This window comes from Pristiophorus japonicus, chromosome 4, assembly GCF_044704955.1.
Source record: "Pristiophorus japonicus isolate sPriJap1 chromosome 4, sPriJap1.hap1, whole genome shotgun sequence".
Taxonomy (NCBI): Eukaryota; Metazoa; Chordata; class Chondrichthyes; family Pristiophoridae; genus Pristiophorus; species Pristiophorus japonicus.
The window spans coordinates 92,107,891-92,133,597 of record NC_091980.1 but is presented as its reverse complement, the minus strand read 5'-3'; the positions used below and the strand labels follow the sequence as shown (position 1 = coordinate 92,133,597).

At 43.7% G+C, this 25,707-nt stretch overlaps 1 protein-coding gene across 3 annotated transcripts in view; it reads left to right on the top strand.

The window, feature by feature from the left end:
- LOC139262992 (D(1) dopamine receptor-like) overlaps positions 1 to 24,816 on the top strand; it is a 167,081-nt gene extending 142,265 nt beyond the window's left edge. For all 3 annotated transcript variants that reach the window (XM_070878416.1, XM_070878414.1, XM_070878415.1), the window contains one exon: positions 21,386 to 24,816. In XM_070878416.1, coding sequence (XP_070734517.1) covers positions 21,909 to 23,243 — 1,335 coding nt within the window. In that variant the 5' untranslated portion in view covers positions 21,386 to 21,908 and the 3' untranslated portion in view covers positions 23,244 to 24,816. The remainder of the gene's footprint in view (positions 1 to 21,385) is intronic.
- The last annotated feature ends 891 nt before the right edge of the window (positions 24,817 to 25,707 follow it).

Below are 25,707 nucleotides of genomic sequence, written 5' to 3'. Positions count from 1 at the left end.
ATTGTTATAGTGGGGGATTTCAACTACCCTAATATTAACTGAGAAAAAGATAGTGTGAATGGTAGGTTGCAGAATTCATAAAATGCATTCAGGAGAACTTCTTTAGTCAGTATGTAACAAGCCCAACAAGGGAGGGGCCGGTTCTGGACTTGGTTTTGGGAAATAAAGAGGGGCAGGAGGAAGGAGTATCAATGAGAGAGCATTTTGGTGCAAGTGATCATAATTCAGTAAGATTTAGGGTAGTTATGGAAAAGGACAAAGGGGAACCAGGAATAAAAGTTCTCAATTGGGGTAAAGCCAATTTTGCTGAGCTGAGATGGGATTTGGCCAAAGTGGACTGGAAATGGCTACTTGATGGTAAATCGGTGTCAGAGCAGTGGGAGGCATTCAAAGAGGAGGTCCTGAGGGTACAGAGCAAGTATGTTCCCTTAAAAAATAAGGGCGGGGCTAACAAATCTAGAGCCCCCTGGATGTCAAGGGACATACAGGGTAAGATAAAGAATAAAAGGGAAGCTTATGACAGATACCGAGAAGTGAAAACTTCAGAAACTCTAGAGGGGTATAAGAAGTGCAAGGGTGCAATCAAAAAAGATATCAGGAAAGCAAAAAGAGAGCATGAAAGAAGTTGGCAAGTAAAATCAGGGGAAACCCAAAGATGTTTTATAAATACATTAAGAGCAAGTGGATAACTAGAGAAAGAGTGGAGCTTATTAGAGACCATATTGGAAATCTGTGTGTGGAGGTGGAAGACGTGGGTAGGATTCTTAATGAATACTTTGCATCCGTTTTCACAAAAGAGAGGGGCGATGCAGACTTTGCAATGAGGGAGGAGGAGTGTGAAATATTAGACAAGGTAAACATAGTGAGAGAGGAAGTATTAAGAGGGCTTAGCAGCTTTGAAAGTGGATAAATTCCCGTGCCCGGATGAAATGTATCCCAAGCTGTTAAACATAGGAAACATAGAAACATAGAAAATAGGTGCAGGAGTAGGCCATTCGGCCATTCGAGCCTGCACCACCATTCAATATGATCATGGCTGATCATGCAACTTTAGTACCCCATTCCTGCTTTCTTTCCATATTCCATGATCCCTTTAGCCGTAAGGACCACATCTAACTCCCTTTTGAATATATCTAACGAACTGGCCTCAACAACTTTCTGTGGTAGAGAATTCCACAGGTTCACAATTCTCTGAGTGAAGAAGTTTCTCCTCATCTCAGTCCTAAATGGCTTATGTAACCCCTGGTTCTGGACTTCCCCAACATCGGGAACATTCTTCCTGCATCTAACCTGTCCAATCCTGTCAGAATTTTATATGTTTCTATGAGATCCCCTCTCATTCTTCTAAATTCCAGTGAATATAAGCCTAGTCAATCCAATCTTTCTTCATATGTCAGTCCTGCCATCCCGGGAATCAGTCTGGTGAACCTTCGCTGCACTCCCTCAATAGCAAGAAGGTCCTTCATCAGATTAGGAGACCAAAACTGTACACAATATTCAAGGTGTGACCTCACCAAGGCCCTGTACAGCTGCAGTAAGACCTCCCTGCTCCTTAACTCAAATCCTCTCACTTTGAAGACCAACATGCCATTTGCCACCTTCACCACCTGCTGTACCTGCATGCCAACTTTCAATGACTGTTGTACCATGACACTCAGGTCTTGTTACACCTCCTCTTTTCCTAATCTGTCACCATTCAGATAATATTCTGCCTTCGTGTTTTTGCGACCAAAGTGGATAACCTCACATTTATCTACATTATACTGCATCTGTCATGCATTTGCCCACTCACCTAACCTGTCCAAGTCACCCTGCAGCTTCTTAGCATCCTCCTCACAGCTCACATTGCCACCCAGCTTAGTGTCATCTGCAAACTTGAAGATATTACATTCAATTCCTTCATCTAAATCATTAATGTATATGGTAAATAGCTGGGGTCCCAGCACTGAACCTTGCGGTACCACACTAGTCACTGCCTGCCATTCTGAAAAGGACCCATTTATTCCTACTCTTTGCTTCCTGTCTGCCAACCAGTTCTCTATCCATGTCAATACATTAACCCCAATACCATGTGCTTTCATTTTTCATACTAATCTCTTGTGTGGGACCTTGTCAAAAGCCTTTTAAAAGTCTAAATACACCACATCCACTGGTTCTCCCTTGCACACTCTACTAGTTACATCCTCAAAAAATTCTAGAAGATTTGTCAAGCATGATTTCCCTTTCATAAAGCCATGTTGACTTGGACCAATCCTGTCACTGCTTTCCAAATGTGCTGCTATTACATCTTTAATAATTGATTCCAACATTTTCCCCACTACCGATGTCAGGCTAACCAGTCTATAATTCCCTGTTTTCTCTCTCCCTCCTTTTATAAAAAGTGGGGTTACATTAGCTACCCTCCAATCCATAGGAACTCATCCAGAGTCTATAGAATGTTGGAAAATGACCACCAATGCATCCACTATTTCTAGGCCACTTCCCTAATTACTCTGGGATGCAGACTATCAGGCCCCGGGGAATTATCGGCCTTCAATCCCATCAATTTCCTGAACACCATTTCCTGACTAATAAGGATTTCCTTCAGTTCCTCCTTCTCGCCAGACCCTCGGTCCCCTAGTATTTCTCGAAGGTTATTTGTGTCTTCCTTAGTGAAGACAGAACCAAAGTATTTGTTCAATTGATCTGCCATTTCTTTGTTCCCCATTATAAATTTGCCTGATTCTGACTGCAAGGGACCTACATTTGTCTTCACTCATCTTTTTCTCTTCACATATCTATAGAAGCTTTTGCAGTCAGTTTTTATGTTCCCTGCAAGCTTACTCTCGGACTCTATGTTCTCCCTCCTTATTAAACCCTTTGTCCTCATCTGCTGAATTCTAAATTGCTCCCAGTCCTCAGGTTTGCTGCTTTTACTGGCTAATTTATATGCCCCTTCCTTGGATTTAACACTATTCCTAATTTCCCTTGTTAGCCACGGTTGAGCCACCTTCCCCATTTTATTTTTACGCCAGACATTGTTGAAGTTCATCCATGTGATCTTTAAATGTCTGCCATTGTCTATCCACTGTCAACCCTTTAATTATCATTCGCCAGTCTATCCTAGCCAATTCACATCTCATACCATTGAAGTTACCTTTCTGTAAGTTCAGGACCCTAGTCTCTGAAATAACTGTGTCACTCTCCATCATAATGAAGAATTCTACCATATTATGGTTACTCTTCCCCAAGGGGCCTCGCACAACAAGATTGCTAATTCATCCTCTCTCATTACACACCACCCAGTCTAGGATGGCCAGCTCTCTAGTTGGTTCCTCGACATATTGGTCTAGAAAACTGTCCCTTATACACTCCAGGAAATCCTCCTCCACCGTATTGCTACCAGTTTGGTTAGCCCAATCTATATGTAGATTAAAATCACCCATGATAACTGCTGTACCTTTATTGCATGCATCCCTAATTTCCTGTTTGATGCCATCCCCAACCTCACTACTACTGTTTGGTGGTCTGTACTAGCGTTTTCTGCCCTTTGGTGTTCCGCAGCTCTACCCATACAGATTCCACATCATCCAAGCTACTGTCCTTCCTTACTATTGTGTTAATCTCCTCTTTAACCAGCAATGCTACCCACCTCTTTTTCCTTTCTGTCTATCCTGCTTGAATATTGAATATTGATGTTGAGTTCCCAGCCTTCGTCACCCTGGAGTAATGTCTCCGTAATCCCAATTACATCATATCCGTTAACAGCTATCTGTGCAGTTAATTCATCCACCCTATTATGAATGCTCCTCGCATTGAGACACAGAGCCTTCGGGCTTGTTTTTTTAACACTCTTTGTCCTTTTAGAAAAATGTAAGAGAAGCAAAAGAGGAAATAGCACAGGCTTAAACCATCATTTTCCAATCCTCTCTGCTGTGGTGCCAGAGTACTGGAGGACTGCTAACATTGTACCTTTGTTTAAAAAGGGAGAAAGGGATAGATCAAGTAATTACTGGCCAGTCAGCCTAACCTTGGTGTTGGGAAAATTATCGGGAAAAATCCTGAGGGACAGGATAAATCTTAATTGGGAAAGGCATGCATTAATCAAGGACAGTCAGCATGGATTTGTCAAGGTCGTGTCTGACTCATTTGATTGAATTTTTCAAGGAGGTAACCAGGAGAGTCAATGAGGGCAGTGTATATGTAGTTGTATATGGATTTTAGCAAAGCTTTTGATAAGGTCCTGAAAGTAATAGCCCATGGGATCCAGGGCAAAATGGCAAGTTGGATCCAAAATTCGCTCAGAGGCAGGAAGCAAAGGGTAATGGTTGATGGGTAATTTTGTGATTGGAAGGCTGTATCCAGTGGGGTTCCACAGAGCTCAGTACTGGGTCACTTGCTTTTTGTGGTATATCTCAATGACTTGGACTTAAATGTTGGGGGTATGATTACAAAGTTTGCAGATGACACTAAAATAGGCTGTGTGGTTGATAATGAATAAGAAAGCTGTGGACTGCAGGAAGATATTAATGTACTGGTCAGGTGGGCAGAACAGTGGCAAATGGAATTCAATCCGGATAAGTGTGAGGTAATGCATTTGGGGAAGTCTAACAAGGCAAGGGAATACACATTAAATGGTACAACACTGAAAAGTGTAGAGGCACATAGGGACCTTGGAGTGCAGGTCCACAGATCCCTGAAGGTACCAGGCCAGGTAGATAAGGTTAAGAGGGCATATGGCATACTTGCCTTTATTAGTCGAGGCATGGAATTCAAGAGCGAGGAGGTTATGCTTGAACTGTATAAAACACTGGTTTGGCCGCAGCTGGAATACTGTGCAGTTCTGGTCATCACATTACAGGAAAGATGTGATTGTACTGGAAAGGGTGCAGAGGAGATTTACAAGAATGTTGCCTGGACTGGAGAATTTTGGCTATGAGGAAAGATTGGGGATGCTGGGTCTGTTTTCTTTGGAACGGAGGAGGCTTAGGGGAGACCTGATTGAGGTGTATAAAATTATGAGGGGCCTGGAGAGAGTGGATCGGAAGGACCTGTTTCCCTTGGCAGAGAGGTCAACAACCAGGGGGCTTAGATTTAAAGTAATTGTAGGGGAGGTTTAGAGGAGATATGAGGGAGAATTTATTCACCCAGAAGGTGGTAGGGGTCTGGAACTCACTGCCTGAAAGGGTGGTAGAGGCAGGAACCCTCACCACATTTAAAAGATACTTGGATGTGCACTTAAAGTGCCATAACCTTCAGGGCTACAGACCAAGAGCTGGAAAGTGGGATTAGGCTGATAGCTCTTGGTCGGTTGGTGCGGACACAATGGGCCGAAATGGCCTCCTTCCGTGCTGTAAATTCTATGATTCTCCTCACAACTGTAGTTTTTCATCCCTGCTATCATCCTGGTGAATCTATGCTGGATGGCTTTGATGTTCTTTCTATAATGGGCACCCAAAACTACACAGAGTGCTAATCATTGGCAAGTACAAATTTATCATTACCTGAACATCTATTTTTTTTTTTAATTGAATGATGCAGAGCAAGCTGATTGATCCATGGATTGTAAAATAAATAATTATCAAGCCATGAGTTGAGTCCAATTTGCAACAAGTAAAGGGAAATATAAAAGTAAATTGCCTGTATATCAGTACATTTGTCAGGTTTTCTCAGTCAAATTACTTTCTATAGCAGGGATTTCCCCCCCCCCCCACCAACTGATCTTTGTGTTCAATTAACAGGGCTGGCATTATGCTGCCTGAGTAACCAATCAAAGCCTCATGTAAATGCCTTTGGTGAATCCCCAGCTCTATTTTCACCTGCTCTTGAGAATTAGCTGCTGTTGGAGGGGAGGGATGGGAGTGTTGGGGGAATGACTGCTGCTGCAGGATTCAAATTCCTGCAGCAGCTTAAAGTGCCAAGGTTTTCAATCCAATTGCCTCCGCTGACGAATGGACTTTGCTGCACTTAAGATATTTACCTACGTCATCTGATTTTAATTAAAGTGGCTGCAGAATCCAAAAGAATTGGATCAGGTGGTTCTCTGTCACTGAGCAATGTTGGATCTTTGTGAAATGTTGGCATTCTTAGTACTCGGTGTTGCTGAAGCGATAATGATGAAAATGTGACATAATATCACTAAGTCATTATCAACAAATGTCATTAGTTCTGCTAGAAAATAGATCAGCCTAAAAGATTGGCGGAGATTTGGAATTACAATTTTCTGACCCTACTTATCTCAGTACCACTACAAAACTGGAGGAAAGGCAAAAGAAAATCCTGCCTTATGTGTCTAAAAGCTGTATTATATTGGATATAATTTCCCACCGTCACTGTCCAATGTCCCTCTCTTCCATTACACTATCACAGCAGCATGTTACACAAGGTGAGTGATATCCTTGCTTTAGTAATAAGCTGAGCAGGTGTGAGATCATAGGAATATATTATATCAGGTGTGGATACCGTGGAAAGCTGCGAGTTTGCTGAGAGGAAAAGAAAGGTTCTGATGTTTTATTTGTATAAATTAAGATCACAATCAGAAACAAAATTGCTGGAGTTGACGGGAGAGATAACAATAGTTCAGATAGTCCATGCTGTTTGGTGATATGATTGAGCACATGAGCCATTAGCCTCTGCTTCATGATGTTGCTTTCACCCAGAAAAGTAAACAAAGTAACATACCAATTTCCCAAAATGGCTGCTTGGTAACAAAACAGCCTAGAGTAAACTCATAAGGAATGAGTTCAGATAATTTAACAATTTTCGATCTTGTGTGCATATTTTCCAAAAAAGCATTGCATCAATGCCATAGCCATCTAACTGAATAACAATTAGGCCAAACAGATTTATTTAAAAGAAATTATCTGCTCTTTTTCTAACAGAAGCCTCTATCAATAGCTTTTTTGTCCATATGGTCACCTTAAGAATAACTCAAATTCTATCCTTGGCCTCCACCTTTTCCACATTTACATGTTGCACCTCTGAGATATTGTATGCATGTAGGGCAACTTCCATGTATTCTAATGACACTCAGTTCTACCTTTCCATCATCACTCTCAACGGCTTGTCTGACATAGTCATGGGTGAGCTAGAACTTCCTCGAGTTGGCATTGGGAGTAACTAAACCGATCATATTTGGCTTCTGCCAAAATTCCTTGTGTCCAACTCCATCCGCACTCTGGCTAAATCTAAAAATGCACAACCTTGGTATCCTGTTGAGCTTCAAACGTCATATTTCATCTGTAACCAAACCATTTACTTCTACCTTCACAACATCATCTGCCTCTGCTCTTCCCTCAACCCACCACCACTGAAATTTTTACATGAGTATATATGAACTATAAGCATTTGTTAGATTATAGATACAACTCCTTATTGCATCATAAAAAGGCAGAGGTCATCGATATCCATTTGGGGGCAGCAATAATCACCTTCACTCTCATATGATCCTTGAGAGACTCCCAAGCCCATCAGACTTCTTATTTCTGTTGCTGTAAATATTTAAAAAAAACATTTGTAATGATACTACCTTTGGGCAACTCAGTAGTTTGGATGGGTCCAATGTATTAGGTCACTATTAGATGGGGTTCCTGGGAGTCTGTCAATATTTTCAGTCAGCCTCTCACACAGAGAAGTCTGGAAACCACTACTATAGGTGTATTTCTTTCTTTTTATGTGATCTTCAGATAACCATACCACAAAAGGATATACATGCATTAGAAAAGATACAGAAAACAGTAACAAGACTGCTACCTGCTAGTGAGAGTGAGCTGTAAAGAAAGATTGGAGATGCTTATGTTTAAATATCTAAGAATTGGGTTAAAGAAGCCCTCTTCAGAGTAAATAATAAATAAGATTATTACTTTAAATTGTGCCTGGAAAGTAGAACCAGAAGACAGGAATTAAAATTAGTGAAAAATAAATTTACAATAGATCACAAAAATGTTTAGGTCAAAGAGTGAGTCATGTTTGGAACAATCATCAAGCAAGATAATAGAGGGACAAATACAGGGGTTATTTAAAATATATTTGGATTCCATTATGGGGGTATTAATGTACCAGAAGGATGAATGTGGGCAGACAGGGCCTTCCCATGTTTCTTATGATTTGGTAGAAGTTGTGTGTTTCACTGTCTGCTTATCTTGACTCTCTAATTAATGTCAGTCTGACTGTATCGTTCTCAGTATATGCCAACTTTTAGAAACATAGAAACATAGAAAATAGGGGCAGGAGTAGGCCATTCGGCCCTTCTAGCCTGCACCGCCATTCAATGAGTTCATGGCTGAACATTCAACTTCAGTACCCCATTCCTGCTTTCTCACCATACCCGTTGATCCCCCTAGTAGTAAGGACCTCATCTAACTCCTTTTTGAATATATTTAGTGAATTGGCCTCAACAATTTTCTGTGGTAGAGAATTCCACAGGTTCACCACTCTCTGGGTGAAGAAGTTCCTCCGCATCTCGGTCCTAAATGGCTTACCCCTTATCCTTAGACTGTGACCTCTGGTTCTGGACTTCCCCAACATTGGGAACATTCTTCCTGCATTTAACCTGTCTAACCCCGTCAGAATTTTAAATGTTTCTATGAGGTCCCCTCTCATTCTTCTGAACTCCAGTGAATACAAGCCCAGTTGATCCAGTCTTTCTTGATAGGTCAGTCCCACCATCCCGGGAATCAGTCTGGTGAACCTTCGCTGCACTCCCTCAATAGCAAGAATGTCCTTCCTCAGGTTAGGAGACCAAAACTGTACACAATACTCCAGGTGTGGCCTCACCAATGCCCTGTACAACTGCAGCAACACCTCCCTGCCCCTGTACTCAAATCCCCTTGCTATGAAGGCCAACATGCCATTTGCTTTCTTAACCGCCTGCTGCACCTGCATGCCAACCTTCAATGACTGATGTACCATGACACCCAGGTCTCTTTGCACCTCCCCTTTTCCTAATCTGTCACCATTCAGATAATAGTCTGTCTCTCTGTTTTTACCACCAAAGTGGATAACCTCACATTTATCCACATTATACTTCATCTGCCATGCATTTGCCCACTCACCTAACCTATCCAAGTCGCTCTGCAGCCTCATAGCATCCTCCTCGCAGCTCACACTGCCACCCAACTTAGTGTCATCCGCAAATTTGGAGATACTACATTTAATCCCCTCATCTAAATCATTAATGTACAGTGTAAACAGCTGGGGCCCCAGCACAGAACCTTGTGGTACCCCACTAGTCACTGCCTGCCATTCTGAAAAGTACCCATTTACTCCTACTCTTTGCTTCCTGTCTGACAACCAGTTCTCAATCCATGTCAGTACACTACCCCCAATCCCATGTGCTCTAACTTTGCACATCAATCTCTTGTGTGGGACCTTGTCGAACGCCTTCTGAAAGTCCAAATATACCACATCAACTGGTTCTCCCTTATCCACTCTACTGGAAACATCCTCAAAAAATTCCAGAAGATTTGTCAAGCATGATTTCCCTTTCACAAATCCATGCTGACTTAGACCTATCATGTCACCTCTTTCCAAATGCACTGCTATGACATCCTTAATAATTGATTCCATCATTTTACCCACTACCGATGTCAGGCTGACCGGTCTATAATTCCCTGTTTTCTCTCTCCCTCCTTTTTTAAAAAGTGGGGTTACATTGGCTACCCTCCACTCCATAGGAACTGATCCAGAGTCAATGGAATGTTGGAAAATGACTGTCAACGCATCCACTATTTCCAAGGCCACCTCCTTAAGTACTCTGGGATGCAGTCCATCAGGCCCTGGGGATTTATCGGCCTTCAATCCCATCAATTTCCCCAACACAATTTCCCGGCTAATAAGGATTTCCCTCAGTTCCTCCTCCTTACTAGACCCCCCGACCCCTTTTATAACCGGAAGGTTGTTCGTGTCCTCCTTCGTGAATACCAAACCAAAGTACTTGTTCAATTGGTCCGCCATTTCTTTGTTCCCCGTTATGACTTCCCCTGATTCTGACTGCAGCGGACCTACGTTTGTCTTTACTAACCTTTTTCTCTTTACATATCTATAGAAACTTTTGCAATCCGTCTTAATGCTCCCTGCAAGCTTCTTCTCATACTCCATTTTCCCTGCCCTAATCAAACCTTTTGTCCTCCTCTGCTGAGTTCTAAATTTCTCCCAGTCCCCAGGTTCGCTGCTATTTCTGGCCAATTTGTATGCCACTTCCTTGGCTTTAATACTATCCCTGATTTCCCTTGATAGCCACGGTTGAGCCACCTTCCCTTTTTTATTTTTATGACAGACAGGAATGTACAATTGTTGTAGTTCATCCATGCGGTCTCTAAATGTCTGCCATTGCCCATCCACAATCAACCCCTTAAGTATCATTCGCCAATCCATCCCAGCCAATTCACGCCTCATACCTTCAAAGTTAGCCTTCTTTAAGTTCTGGACCATGGTCTCTGAATTAACTGTTTCATTCTCCATCCCAATGCAGAATTCCACCATATTATGGTCACTCTTCCCCAAGGGGCCTCGCACAACGAGATTGCTAATTAATCCTCTCTCATTACATAACACCCAGTCTAAGATGGCCTCCCCCCTAGTTGGTTCCTCGACATATTGGTCTAAAAAACCATCCCTTATGCACTCCAGAAAATCCTCCTCCACCGTATTGCTTCCAGTTTGGTTAGCCCAATCTATGTGCATATTAAAGTCACCCATTATAACTGCTGCACCTTTATTGCACGCACCCCTAATTTCATGTTTGATGCCCTCCCCAACATCACTACTACTGTTTGGAGCGCTGTACACAACTCCCACTAACGTTTTTTGCCCTTTGGTATTCTGCAGCTCTACCCATATAGATTCCACATCATCCAAGCTAATGTCCTTCCTAACTATTGCCTTAATCTCCTCCTTAACCAGCAATGCTACCCCACCTCCTTTTCCTTTTATTCTATCCTTCCTGAATGTTGAATACCCCTGGATGTTGAGTTCCCAGCCCTGATCATCCTGGAGCCACGTCTCTGTAATACCAATCACATCATATTTGTTAACATCTATTTGCACAGTTAATTCATCCACCTTATTGCGGATACTCCTTGCATTAAGACACAAAGCCTTTAGGCTTGTTTTTTTAACACCCTCTGTCCTTTTAGAATTTTGCTGTACAATGGCCCTTTTTGTTCTTTGCTTTGGGTTTCTCTGCCCTCCACTTTTCCTCATCTCCTTTCTGTCTTTTGTTTTTGCCTCCTTTTTGTTTCCCTCTATCTCCCTGCATTGGTTCCCATCCCCCTGCCATATTAGTTTAACTCCTCCCCAACAGCACTAGCGAACACTCTCCCGAGGACATTGGTTCCGATTCTGCCCAGGTGCAGACCGTCCGGATTGTACTGGTCCCACCTCCCCCAGAACCGGTTCCAATGCCCCAGGAATTTGAATCCCTCCCTGCTGCACCATTGCTCAAGCCACGTATTCATCTGAGCTATCCTGCAATTCCTACTCTGACTAGCACATGGCACTGGTAGCAATCCCGAGATTACTACTTTTGAGGTCCTACTTTTTAATTTAGCTCCTAGCTCCTTAAATTCATTTCGTAGAACTCATCCCTTTTTTTTACCTATATCATTGGTACCAACGTGCACCACGACAACTGGCTGTTCTCCCTCCCTTTTTAGAATGTCCTGCACCCGCTCCGAGACATCCTTGACCCTTGCACCAGGGAGGCAACATACCATCCTGGAGTCTCGGTTGCGGCCGCAGAAACGCCTATCTATTCCCCTTACAATTGAATCCCCTATCACTATCGCTCGCCCACTCTTTTTCCTGCCCTCCTGTGCAACAGAGCCAGCCACGGTGCCATGAACTTGGCTGCTGCTGCCCGCTCCTGATGAGTCATCCCCCTCAACAGCACTCAAAGCAGTGTATCTGTTTTGCAGTGGGATGACCACAGGGGACCCCTGCACTACCTTCCTTGCACTACTCTTCCTGCTGGTCTTCCATTCCCTCACTGGCTGTGGACCCTTCTCCTGCGGTAAGACCAACTCGCTACACGTGATACTCACGTCATTCTCAGCATTGTGGATGCTCCAGAGTGAATCCACCTTCAGCTCCAACTCCGCAATGCGGACCGTCAGTAGCCGGAGGTGGACACACTTCCCGCACATGTAGTCGTCAGGGACACTGGTGTTGTCCCCGTGTTCCCACATGGTACAGGAGGAGCATATCACGTGACCGAGCTGTCCTGCCATGACTTAACCCTTAGATACACTTAAATTGCCGACAACAATGTTAAAAGTTACTGATTAATAAAGAAAAAGAAAAACTACTCACCAATCAGCAGCCAATCACTTACCACGTTGGCTGTGACGTCACCTTTTGATTTCTTTCTACTTCTTTTTGACTTCTCAGCTGGAGCTGCACAAGTCACGCCTCTCTCGACGCTCCCCGGACTGCTGAGCCTTTTATAGGCCGCTGCCTCTCTCGACGCTCCCCGGACTGCTGAGCCTTTTATAGGCCGCTGCCTCTCTGGACTCCCGCCTCTCTCGACGCTCCCCGGACTGCTGAGCCTTTTATAGGCCGCTGCCTCTCTCGACTCCCACCTCTCTCGACGCTCCCCGGACTGCTGAGCCTTTTATAGGCCGCTGCCTCTCTCGACTCCCGCCTCTCTCGACGCTCCCCGGACTGCTGAGCCTTTTATAGGCCGCTGCCTCTCTCGACTCCCGCCTCTCTCGACGCTCCCCTGACTGCTGAGCCTTTTATAGGCCGCTGCCTCTCTCGACGCTCCCCGGACTGCTGAGCCTTTTATAGGCCGCTGCCTCTCTCGACGCTCCCCGGACTGCTGAGCCTTTTGTAGGCCGCTGCCTCTCTCGACGCTCCCCGGACTACTGAGCCTTTTATAGGCCGCTGCCTCTCTCGACACTCCCCGGACTGCTGAGCCTTTTATAGGCCGCTGCCTCTCTCGACTCCCGCCTCTCTCGACGCTCCCCGGACTGCTGAGCCTTTTATAGGCCGCTGCCTCTCTCGACTCCCGCCTCTCCTTTTTCTTTCGACTGACCAGAAATTCTTCCACATATTACATACATCCCATGGGCAAAGTTATAATGGGCACATAACTTTGCCCATGGCTAAAGGTAGAGAAATTTCTAGCCAATATATGTGTGTATGTCTTTCTCTACTTAAATGCTGTGCATATCTCAGTTTGTACCTCTCTGATTTAATTAAAGTGCACTTGTATCTGTCAATTTGCATCTGTCTTGAACTGCCTGTCTCTGGTTGTCAGTCTCTATCTCACTGAAAATCAATACCAGAATGTTCTTCATTCATTGACTCGTAGTTTATTCAGAGACAAAGGATTGTCAGGTCACTGGTAATTGATAGTATTAATAAGAATGGCTTAACCACACACTTCACATAATCTAGCCTGATGAAAAATTTGAATAAAAGTACACAATATTAAACATCCATGCAGTTCCTACTGCTACATTGTCTTTTTTCTCTCCCCTTCTATTCCTAACATCTCATTGGTCCCTGCCCTCCAGCCCTGATTCTCTCTACATGCTTTATTTCTTCCATGATCCTGCTCCTTTGATCTCTTTTCCATTCAACTGACCAATTAACTTCCTCTCCTGGCCCCCATTCTAGCTAATATTGTTAATGGTATCCTTTCCTTAGGCCTGTAAAACTGATAAATTCTTCAGTATTATAATTGAAAAATAACCTTACTATGATATGATATTTGTTGTGTATGAGTAAATAACTGACAAACTGAGCCAGGAGAAATGTAAATTAACCACACTGTGCTTTTATACAATCCAAAATGGAGTCTCAAACTTGCATGAGCCAGCATGAGTACAGCAACTGTGAATAGCTTCCGCAGGTTCCTAATGCTCGTCTAGTGATCTGTAACAAATAAATAGAATATGAACACAACATATTTCCCCCCTTTTTAAAACCACAGTCTATGTACAGACAAAGTCCTTGAGATAGCCAGGCCGTGTTCTGATACGCTGAGACCGGCGTGGAGCTTGCGGTGTTTGATCAAGGTTTTCGGTTGGGAAACAGAACTGTACCTCTGTTCTATTCTGCTGGTCTGTTGGCCTGTGAGTTGGGATCAGTCTACGAGTGTTCCATTGAGTTCCATCATCGAGCTCGGAGGTGTGAGGGCTGAACTCTCGTCCGATCTGTTTTGGAGGCGAAAGTGAAGATGCAAGCTTATGACTATGGTTTGGGCGCTTAACTCTGACCCAATCTCCATTCTTCAGTTGGGGCTTTTGAGCACGTCATTTTGTGTCAGTGTATGACTTCGCTTTTCGCTGGCGTTCCGAAATCTGGGATGCGAGTGGTTATCTTCGCACTAGGTTTGGCTAGGGGTTTGAGAATGTCCAGTAGCCAGCGAAGATTCAGCCCAATCATGAGCTCAGGGGGTGTCTTCCCCGTTAGCGAGTGCGTTGTCAAACGATATGTGTGGAGAATGGTTTGAATCGCTTCGTCAAATGCTTGGCCTGCAGCGAGGTTGGCTTTCAAACCCTCTTTGATGATGCGGTTAAAACACTCAACACCTCCGTTGCTTTGAGGATTGTACCGAGCAATAAGGAGATGCTGGATAGCATGATGAATGAGGAAATCGGCGAACTGGTCGGACACAAACTGTGGTCCATTGTCAGTGATTATAACCTCTGGGAGGCCCCACTTTGCGAACATACGCTGCAGAATAGTGACGATCGTTGATGAGGTCACTGAACTGGTTGTAGAAATTTCTGGCCATTTGGAATGCAGGTCATGTACTACAACAAGGAAACTCTGCTGTTGTGGAGCTGCTTCAACTGGACCGAAGATATCCAACTGAAGTTGTTGCCATGGTTTTTGTGGCCATGGAATGGGCTTCATTGGCGCTGGTCGGATGTTTGTGGCCTTTTCGCTCAGGCTGCATGCTTCGCAGTGGGAGACGAACTCCTCGATGCGAATGTCAATCCCAGGCCACCATACTGAATCGCGACATCTCTGCTTCATGTGGACAATGCCAGGATGTCCATCGTGTACCAATGAGAGAATGCGCTGTTGAAGCAACTTGGGAATTACTGCTCTATCATCACGAGCTAGGCAGCCATCGTTCCAAACGGAAAATTCATTGCGAAGTCTGTGGAAGGATTTCAGCTCTTGCAGAATTTGCTTAGGCCACTCAGTCTGGAGGAAGTGGCACAAGTGCTGGAGCGTAGCTTCACTCTGTGATTCGGTTTTGAGTTTGTTGCAGGATGGACTGAGTGATGATCGACGTGACATATGTGTCATCATTTGTGAATAAGTCAGCACCAGAGTCCAAACCAGGTGTCGAGCGGCTGAGCATGTCAGCTATATGGCTGTGACTGCCAACAATGTACTGTACATCAAAGCTATACTGATGAAGACGATGTGACCATCGGCTGATTCGTAGTGTCTGTGCCCAGATCCAGTTGTAGCGAGTAGCATAGTTAGCACTTGGTGATCCATATGTAGGGTAAATTTCCTGCCATGGAGGTAGATGTGCCAGTATTCACATGCGTAGATGCAAGCGAGTGCTTCGTGTTCCCCTGTAGAGTATTTACGTTCTGCAGACGAGAGCCTGTGAGAGGCGAAGGCGACTGAGCGTTCCAGGCTGTCACTCCATTGCGAGAGCATAGCACCCATGGCAGTGCCTGATGCATCTGTGGTAACGTACGTGGTGGCATTCGGATCAAAGTGCGTGAGGATAGGAGGAGATGTGATTTTTCTCCTTAAGTCTGGTGAATGCCTGAGCCTGGGAATCTGTCCATTCCCAAGGGATGTCCTTGCGCATCAACTTGCAAAGTGGTTCGGCAATGTGCGTGTAGTGCGGGGCGAACTTCAGATAGAAGATGCACATGCCGAGGAATGATGACGGTTCCTTGACATTAGTAGCCTCCTGCATTCGCTGCATCGCATCAATGGTGTCATTGACACCTTGTGCTATGACTCTGTGGCCCAGAAAGTTTTTTTCTCCAGCAGTGAATGTACACTTATCAGCATTAAGTGTAATGTTAAGTGTAGCAAGTTTAGCCATAACTGCGTGAAGTCGCTGGTCATGTTCTTCCATTGTCCATCCATGAATGACGATATCGTTAAGCTGATTGAGAGCTCCCTCTATGCCTGCTAGCATAGTAGTGACAATCTTCTGAAATGTACTTGGTGCAGAAGATAGCCCGTAGGGCATGCATCGATACTAATACAGACCATCGTGCGTCATGAATGCCATGAGCGGTTTGCTGTCCTCTGCTAGGGGTATTTGCAGGTAACTGCGGCACATATCGAGTTTCATAAAAACTATTGAGCCGTGGAATTCTGAAGCCAGTTCGTCGATGGTAGGAAGAGGGTACTTGTCGGGGATGATGGCCTTGTTGACCTCTTTCAGGTCGATGCCTAGGCAGATCTCCCCATTTTTCCACCAAGCAATGTCTAAGTTCAAGATCCAGAGTGATGAGTCGATGCTCTCAATGATTCCCTGAGATTCGAGTCACGTTAATTCTGTGGGTACTTGATCGCGAACCGTGAATAGGAGACGGCGAAGTCGCTATGTAACCAGTTTGACGGAAGGGTCAACATGGGGACGATGGCAGAATTTTGTTGTCACTCCAAACCTTGTGAAGATTGAGGGATGCTGCTTGTCAAAGTCCACCGTGTACACAGGTGTGCCGGTTGGCTCATAAACTTTGAACCCAAGCTTGTCAAAAAGTTAAACACCCATGAGGCTTCATCCCTTCGCGACATAAAAGGAAAAATTCTCCAATGTTATGTCCTTGTAATATATTGTGACAGATATGATCCCAAGTACCTCCATTTTGGAGTCGGAGTACGCATGTAGAATGGAAGTTGCAGGGCGTGCCGTCAATGTTTACCTCACAGTCCTTGAATTTGCCCGAATTGATGTGCGAAATGCCACTAACGGTATAAACCATACTGGGCTCATCACTATCAGGATTGTCCACATGTCGAATATGCTGTGATGAGCGACAGACACTAGCAAAATGCTTCATTTTACCACGTATAAAGCATTTCTTCCAATGTGCAGGGCAGTTAGTACTCGTTGCTGAGTGTGATTTGTCCCCACAGTTAAAGCAGTGGAAGTTAAGCCCGCGATCCATAGTGGGTGGTTTATTACAAGCCCTGGGTCTCTGGTGTAATTTCCACTTTGGACGAACGCCTTGCACATTGGCTGTAGCTGCAGTCTGCTGCACAGGGGGAACAAGGGGTCTGGTCACTTTTGAATCAGAAACCGCTGATTCAATTTGAATGGCCAAATTAGTTGCTTTGACCAATGACAATTTGTCATCCTCCATTAGCAAGCATTCCCAAATATGGGTGATCGCTGTTTTCTCAATAATTTGATCCCTGATCATTTCCTCTATGAGTGCTCCAAAGTTACACGTAGGGGCCAGTTCAGTTAATGAAATGATGTACTGTTTGATTGGTTCACCGTTTCCTTGTCCCCTTTGATGGAATTGGTATCTCTCCATCATGATACTTTTCTTTGGCCCAAATACTTCTCTAGGGACTCTTGCCATTTTGTCAAAGGACTCCGTGTCTTCGATTTGGCCAAAGATGCGTTTGCCTTCGGTGCCGAGGCAGTAGATAAGTATTGCATGGCAGCGAGCTGCTGTTACATTGGCGCCGTCTCACCCACTCGCCATGATGTATGTAGAATAGCTTTTTATCCATCTCGAATTGGAGGGTCCCCGGGTGTGGAGAGGAAAGGTGGGGGGTTAGGAAGGTTAATTTGAGTCATCTTTGTCACCAAATTATGTTGTGTACGCGTAAATAACTGCCTGTGCTTTTATACAACCCAAAATGGAGTCTCAAACCAGCATGAACCTGCATGAGTACAGTAACTGTGAATAGCTCCCGCATGGTCCTAATGCCTGTCCAGCAAATAAATAAACTATATAAAACAGCCCATTTCCTGAGAGTCAGCTGGGACATCAGGATGGGAACCTTGTTATTCCCCAAAGAACTTGATCAATCCTTTGTCTTGCGCTCGACTCACTAGAAAAAGATTATATGAGAAGCTACTACTTCCTTTCTGGTAAAAACTGTTGTATCTGTCTGTCAAATTAAATTCTTTAAAGTTGCAAATTAGCTACAGTGTCGCCTTGACCATTGATTTTTGTATTCTGAACAAGAGAGCAAAGAAATCCTACAGCCTACTCAGGGCAACTAGCGATGGGCAACAAATTGCCATAACACCAGCCTTGCCAGTAATGCACACATTTCGAGACTGAATTTTAAAAATTATTGCCGTTGAGAGAGGAGCAAGATAAATAACCCCAAAAGTAGTGAAAATTAAATACATTCACTATTAGAAACTCAGAGAATTAATCAAAAGATAGAAAAAAATAAATTAGGTTGAGAAAACAAAAATAGTTTTAATTAATTAAAGGTTTGAGTACTAGATTCTTGAGTGTGGTTTAAACCCCTTTGATCCAGAATAAAATAATGTTTAATGAGTGGAGTTCATCATGTGACATTCATTTTATGATGTCACTATTACCATTATCTGTTGGCAGCTGCAGTTCGTTTTGAAAACCGTTAACTAAACTTTCCAAACATAATTTTAATCATTGTCAAGCAAGCTAATTATCATTTATCACAAGCTCTTTTACAACTATAGATATAAATCTGCTAAATAAGCTAGATGTTTCTTCAGATTTAATTTAATAGTCCTTAATTATTTTCGGGACACAGAATTGTCAGGTTAATGGTAAAAGATTGTACTACTAACAATAAAAACTGAGGTTATCTTGATCTATTCTCCGTATTAATTAAACATGTTGCATCCTTATAGCTTTAGAAGAAATTCTGCAATATTGCATTTCTTGTCTAAGAAGTACTGTTTTAAAAATAATGACAGTGACTCTAGAAATGAACATTGTGGATTAAAGTTGGCTCTTGTTTTAACTTAACAACCAAATACAATCTAAAGCAATGATTGCAAATAGTGCATAGTACAGCGCAGACCATCTCCCACCTTTTACCGTAAAGGAGACTAGTTGTTGATTATAGAAACATAGAAACATAGAAACATAGAAAATAGGTGCAGGAGTAGGCCATTCGGCCCTTCTAGCCTGCACCGCCATTCAATGAGTTCATGGCTGAACGTGCAACTTCAGTACCCCATTTCTGCTTTCTCGCCATACCCCTTGATCCCCCTAGTAGTAAGGACTTCATCTAACTCCTTTTTGAATATATTTAGTGAATTGGCCTCAACAACTTTCTGTGGTAGAGAATTCCACAGGTTCACCATTCTCTGGATGAAGAAGTTCCTCCTCATCTCGGTCCTAAATGGCTTACCCCTTATCCTTAGATTGTGTCCCCTGGTTCTGGACTTCCCCAACATTCTGTTGACCATGGAGTGAGAGAGGTAATTTGTGCAGGATGTCCTTAAAGGACTACTGCTTTCATGAAAAAGTATGTGGCAAAAATTTCAGAGCGTAACCGCTGCCAATCTTTGGCTTCCTCCCCCGGCCCCCGTCCCCGTCCCCCTCAGAGCCTGTTTCTTTTTTTTTTCCTTGTCTCTAATAGCAGTTGGTCATTATCCCGCCATTCACGCCCTATCTTGACTAATGTTTTTCTAACTCCTGGCTTTACCATTTGAATTCGGCCCATCATCCCTTTTGTCTTTCTTATCTCTCTTGTCTTCCAACCCATCACAGACCTTCCCTTGTGTTCTTTCTTCCCCTCCCCCTTTCAGTGCTTGTTAAGAATCTGTTCTTTTCGAACACTCTCCAGTTCTGACGAAGGGTCATTGACCTGAAACCTTAACTCTGTTTCCTCTCCATTGATGCTGCCTGACCTGCTGAGATTTCCAGCATTTTCTGTTTTTATTCCAGATTCTAGCATCCGCAGTATTTTGCTTTTGTATATGTGGCAAATCTATTTCGATCATCTGAAATACATAACAATTGTGTAAATTATGTTGAAGTACATCAATGTACACTAACGTACCTAGTGGTCGTGAAAATGACAGGCTCGAAATCAAACCACTTGCCAATTTTCAGGCAAAGACTGTCCTTTTAATTACAGCATCCACTTGCAAAGAAAGCAGAAACCTAAATCTAATGGGACTGGAGCTGATTTCACGTTGTCGCAGTGATAAACATAACAGGGAACTTTCATCCGCAAAGCTATTGTAAACACACTGGCGACAAATAGCTAATATTTACGATTTCGCTGAAACACTATTATTATGATCATAGAATTCACACTCCCAAAACTTGATAAACTATTTGCGTTAATAGTTAATTCGCTGTACTTAACTTTAAAGTGCAGCTTAGTTGTTCCCCTCCCCTTGACCGACGTGCAGCATTTGTCAGCAACTAGCTTGGCTGTCTAGTTGGCTGGAGGAGTTTCAACATCAATCCCTGTCCACAACCCACGGTTGCACGCAGAGCTTGATAAACCCCATCCGTCTCTTTATTAACAGCATTCGTAATCCGCTTGGTGGCGCAACAAGATCGCGTCCAGTAATCCGAGATTTTGGGATAATTCATTAACAACGGGACTTGAGAAGTAGATAACAGAGGTCGTAAGACTTACTGTGAATCACCACATTTTTGTGAATGACGACACAGGCACCTATAGCCGGCGACTCAACAGTGATAAAGATTTATGCTGTCAGAGTAGTTGGCTGTACTGTGGGGATCAATATATTTACAGAATGTTATTGGAAGTTTTATTCTCGATCCGGACGTGAAAATTGCGACCACCGTGTCTTTTTGCTTTAAAATGAGTATGGTACTGGTGTTGAACCCACGGTCAACAAACACCTTTCTCTCGTAAGAATAAGAACAGTGCAAAGTGTTGGATCATTTCTAAATAGGCTGGAGTGCATCGTTTTGCGATTTTGTTTCCTTTGCAAACACAGCGTGGGACAACATCGGTGAGTAGGATCATAAATGCACATGTGTAACGATTCACGGCGCGATGTGCAGGTGGTGAGATGAGAAGTACAGACCGTGGGATTCACCGAAACCTTGGCGGACTGGAGCTCCCTCGCAGACTAAATACTCCCTGCACTGTGATATCCGTAAAATTGCTCCAGATTTGGGGAATTCTCTTTTAACACGATATAAACAGCCCCATTACAGGAGGACAACATACAAAGTACTACAGACATCGGAAATCTGTTCTGAAGAGAGGTCACCGACTTGAAACGTTAACCCTGCCTCCCTCTCTCCACAGAAGCTGGCTGACCTGCTGAGTGTTTCCAACACCCTGTATTTTATCTCATTGCAGCAAATGCTGGTTGTAAATTGGACTCATCAGTGATCACAGCTGTAATGGGACTCGGAGTGGAGTAATGTGTGAATGAAATTAATACCATTTGTTGTGGTTATTTAAAGGTGACAGTTTATTTTATTTCTGGTTTCTTTTTATTTCGAAGGAACGTCAAGTGAATGGTGGGGCGCAGGATATACGGACTTTTTAACGCTGGAGGCAAGGGAGATCTAGACTGAAGTTCTGAGAGAAGCTATTGAAGCAACAAAAAATCTCGCAATGTAAATTGGATTTATACGCTCCATAGGACACAAGGGATGACAAATAAACATGGACACTTACAGAGGATTAATAGCCTGTTAGTATGCAATATATGTGTGCTATTTTCCCTGCAGAATTTTGCACCACCGCAAAATTCATAGTTACTTTTTCCCGGGCTGTTGACTGGGGCAGAGATGTTCCTTTGCGTTACCATTATGGATTTTAAGATAAAGCTAAACCGGAAAAAAGTACACTGATTAAAACTGGACCAAGCCACCTTGGAGATGGTGTTAAGGTAGGTCCTTTTTTATTGGAAGTGTGAAAGGACTTTTCGCTATGATCGCCCTCTGTAATCGACGGGTTAGTTGCGGTAAGCAGACGGAGTATGGCGTAGGGAGATATATGAGGGATCCTCTCTCTTTGGAGAAATGAGGCTGAACACGACCACCATGGACGGGGGCTCGATAGATGCTGAAAAGGACTCCTCGTTTCGCATACTGACAGGCTGTTTCCTCTCCTTGTTGATCCTTTCCACGCTTTTGGGGAACACTCTAGTCTGCGTGGCTGTGGTCAGATTTCGCCATCTCAGATCGAAAGTCACCAATTTTTTCGTGATCTCGCTGGCTGTGTCCGACCTCTTGGTGGCCGTCTTGGTGATGCCCTGGAAGGCTGTGAGTGAGATCGCGGGCTATTGGCCATTTGGTTCATTCTGCAACATCTGGGTAGCATTTGACATAATGTGCTCCACGGCCTCTATCCTCAATCTGTGTGTCATTAGCGTGGACAGATACTGGGCCATCTCCAGTCCATTCCGCTACGAACGCAAAATGACACCCAAAGTAGCTTTTGTGATGATCAGCGTGGCATGGACCCTCTCAGTCCTGATTTCCTTTATACCAGTGCAGCTGGACTGGCACAAGGCTAAAACCACCACCTTATTGGATTACAACACCAGTGCCCAGCACCCAGGGGACAACTGCGACTCCAGCCTCAACAGGACCTACGCCATCTCCTCGTCCCTGATTAGTTTTTATATCCCAGTGGCCATCATGATCGTCACCTACACCAGGATCTACCGAATCGCCCAAAAGCAGATCCGGCGTATCTCGGCCCTGGAGAGAGCCGCCGTGCACGCCAAGAACTGCCAGAGCAATAGGAGCAGCGCCAGCAACGCGGACATGCAGCAGCCCGAGAACTCCTTCAAAATGTCTTTCAAGAGAGAGACCAAAGTCTTAAAGACCCTGTCGGTGATCATGGGGGTCTTCGTATGCTGCTGGCTGCCCTTCTTCATCCTCAATTGCATCGTGCCCTTTTGCGAGGCCCAAGCCCGCAGCAGCAGGGCGCCCTTGCCCTGTGTCAGCGGCAGCACTTTCGATGTATTTGTCTGGTTCGGGTGGGCCAACTCCTCCCTCAACCCCATTATCTACGCCTTCAACGAAGATTTCCGCAAGGCCTTCTCCACCCTGTTGGGCTGCGACTCTTTCTGCAACAGCAACGCGGTGGAGACAGTCACCATCCACAACGGGGTGTCCGCCTACAACCCCGGGGGATCCCTGGATAAAATGGAGAACTGCGTCTACCTGATCCCGCATTCGGTGCCGTGCACTCAGGAAAACCCAGCGGATCCCAACCGCTGCGCTAAGCTTTCCCCCGCCTCCCAGCACGGGGCAGTCAGCCTTCTGTCCAGCAATGGAGACTATGAGACAGACGTGTCGTTGGAAAAAATCATCCCAATTACCCAAAACGGCCAACACAACACCTGACAGCTGAGATAATAATACCAGAAAAATGTTGCTTTCAATTCAAGAGGCAAAATACATACGAGCTGGTAGCAAATCTACTAAACGTGGCTCGCCCAGCATCCACCATTAGCAACGTACTGTTTACTGCAGTTACTTGAAATAAGTTATATATAACACAATCGTTCTTTCCCCCAGATTAAGTAATGAAGATTTAACGAAATTAAGTGACAAAGGTTTCATCATTTCTTCTGAATAGATGATTATCCTTTAAAGGAGCTGCCCTTTGCCGAGTTGACAAGGTTTATTTAGTACAAAAGCCACAAAGTACCAATCATACTTCATAATGTCTAGTGTATATGAATAGAACCCGACTTCATACACTGCCGAACTCTGTGGAATAGGGGATGTATGTGGGCAGAAATCGGTGTGGAATATCTAGCTGAAGCCGCCAACACGGTTTCTGATAATATTCGTTACCCCTACTGAGATGGAGCTTTAAACTATTTGTTCTGTTACTTCCCAGTCGCACCCACAGAGTCAGATCACCACGCATGTGAGATTGACAATAAACATTAGAAGAGTCAGATGTACAACTCAGTACCAAATAGGCCAACATGAGCAGTCAATACTCAAGATTGGGACACGTTTATGATTTAGTTTTGCTGGCAGCTCCTTTAAATTCCAGCGATAACAACATTCCCTGTTGTACAGATAAGACGTGCAGATGGTATCAGTCAAGAAGGAGTTATTTGACATTGATAGAAAAAGGCGCGTGACGCTATTTATTCCCAAAGTTTGAAAACACTGTATTCACAATATAAATATTTATTAACGGATAGAGCGTCATTGTACAACTCGTAATGGTACACAGTATACGCTAAATGTGAGGATGTAGCTAGTATTTAGATTTTTTTTCGAACTTTCCATTATTTTTAACTTGTCAAGACGCCGGTGAGTTATGTTGTCGGACTGTAAAGACCATTCTTGTTTGTTGAGAAGTAAACTAACTGCACATCTTTGTGTGACGTGGATTTTGTGCTCATTCCTCTATCGAAATGTTGTCACACCAGTTCCGACCAGCTATTTTATATCTAGCGGTCATTTATGTAAATGGTATTTGGTATGTATTTTGCAAACGCCAATAATTGCCCTTCAATCGATTTTCTCCACCACCCTCCTTTCCCTAATTGATATCTCTATCTCTCCCCTTCCCTTCGTTTCCTGTACTAGGATGTCAAGGCAAACAAGTAATACTACGTGGATATCGTTCATTGTGCGCTGTTTAGTACGGTACTGTGCACACGTGTGGAAGGAAGCTTGGGAACTGTGTTATGTATTAATTTTTTGCTTACCTCAGGAATAGCTCTTTTAAAATGGTCACGGTGCGCCTGTGTCATGTTAACCTGAACTCGCAATTACCGCGCGCCCTGTTAAACCAAGAAACAAACATGGATCAGAAGCTCAAAAGCCAAAAGCACGATGTTTTCACGTTTTCTGATTACCGAGACTGTTCCACGAAAGGACTGTGCAATTCAGATACCGATAGCGAATGTACAACTGAATGTCGTGTAATTAAATGTTCAGTTCGACAATTTACAGTGACACCGATCGTGTTGCTGCTGTTAAGGTGAATGTCTTGGAATTTTATTTTCATTTAACCACGAAGGATTTACTGGCGCTGGAAATGTATAAGCTTCTTTAGTGGCTTTAGCTGAAATATATACAGTCCTGTTGTATAGGTCTGTCACGTTAGCATTTTAATATTCATTGCCAGTAAACCAAAAAAAACTTAAAAATCTATTGTATGGATTGGGAATCTGTCATTTAGATGAAACATAAAATCGGATCTAGTACACCTACCCTGCCTTTTCTACAGACGATATCTTTGCAATGGAACATCACCTCTACAGACCGCCAGATACAAACATCATCAGCAAAAGCTGAACATTGCAGTTTCTAACCATTAACCCACATGACAATTTAGAAGCCAGATTAAGCATAATTAACTGCAGTATTAAAAACAATTATGCTGCAAAATTATCTTTGTAAGGATTGGCTTAGTTTATAGTTTTATACAAGCCGCATGCACAAAAAGAAAGACTTATATTTATATAGTGCCTTTCAGCACCACCAGAGTAAAAAGACAATGAAATACTTTTTGGAGTGTAGTCACTGTTGGAATGTGGGAAACATGGCAGCCAATTTACGCACAGCAAGCTCCCACAAACAACAATGTGTTAATGGCCAGATAATCTGTTTTTATGTTGATTGAGGGATAAATATTGACTAGGACACCGGGGATAAATCCCTTGCTCATCTTAGAAATAGTGCCATGGGATCTTTTACATCCACCTGAGAGAGCAGACGGGGCCTCGGTTTAATGTCTCATCCGAAAGACAGCATCTCCGACAGTGCAGCACTCCCTCAGCTTTGCACTGGTGTGTCAGCTTAGATTTATGTGCTCAAGTCCCTGGAGTGTGACTTG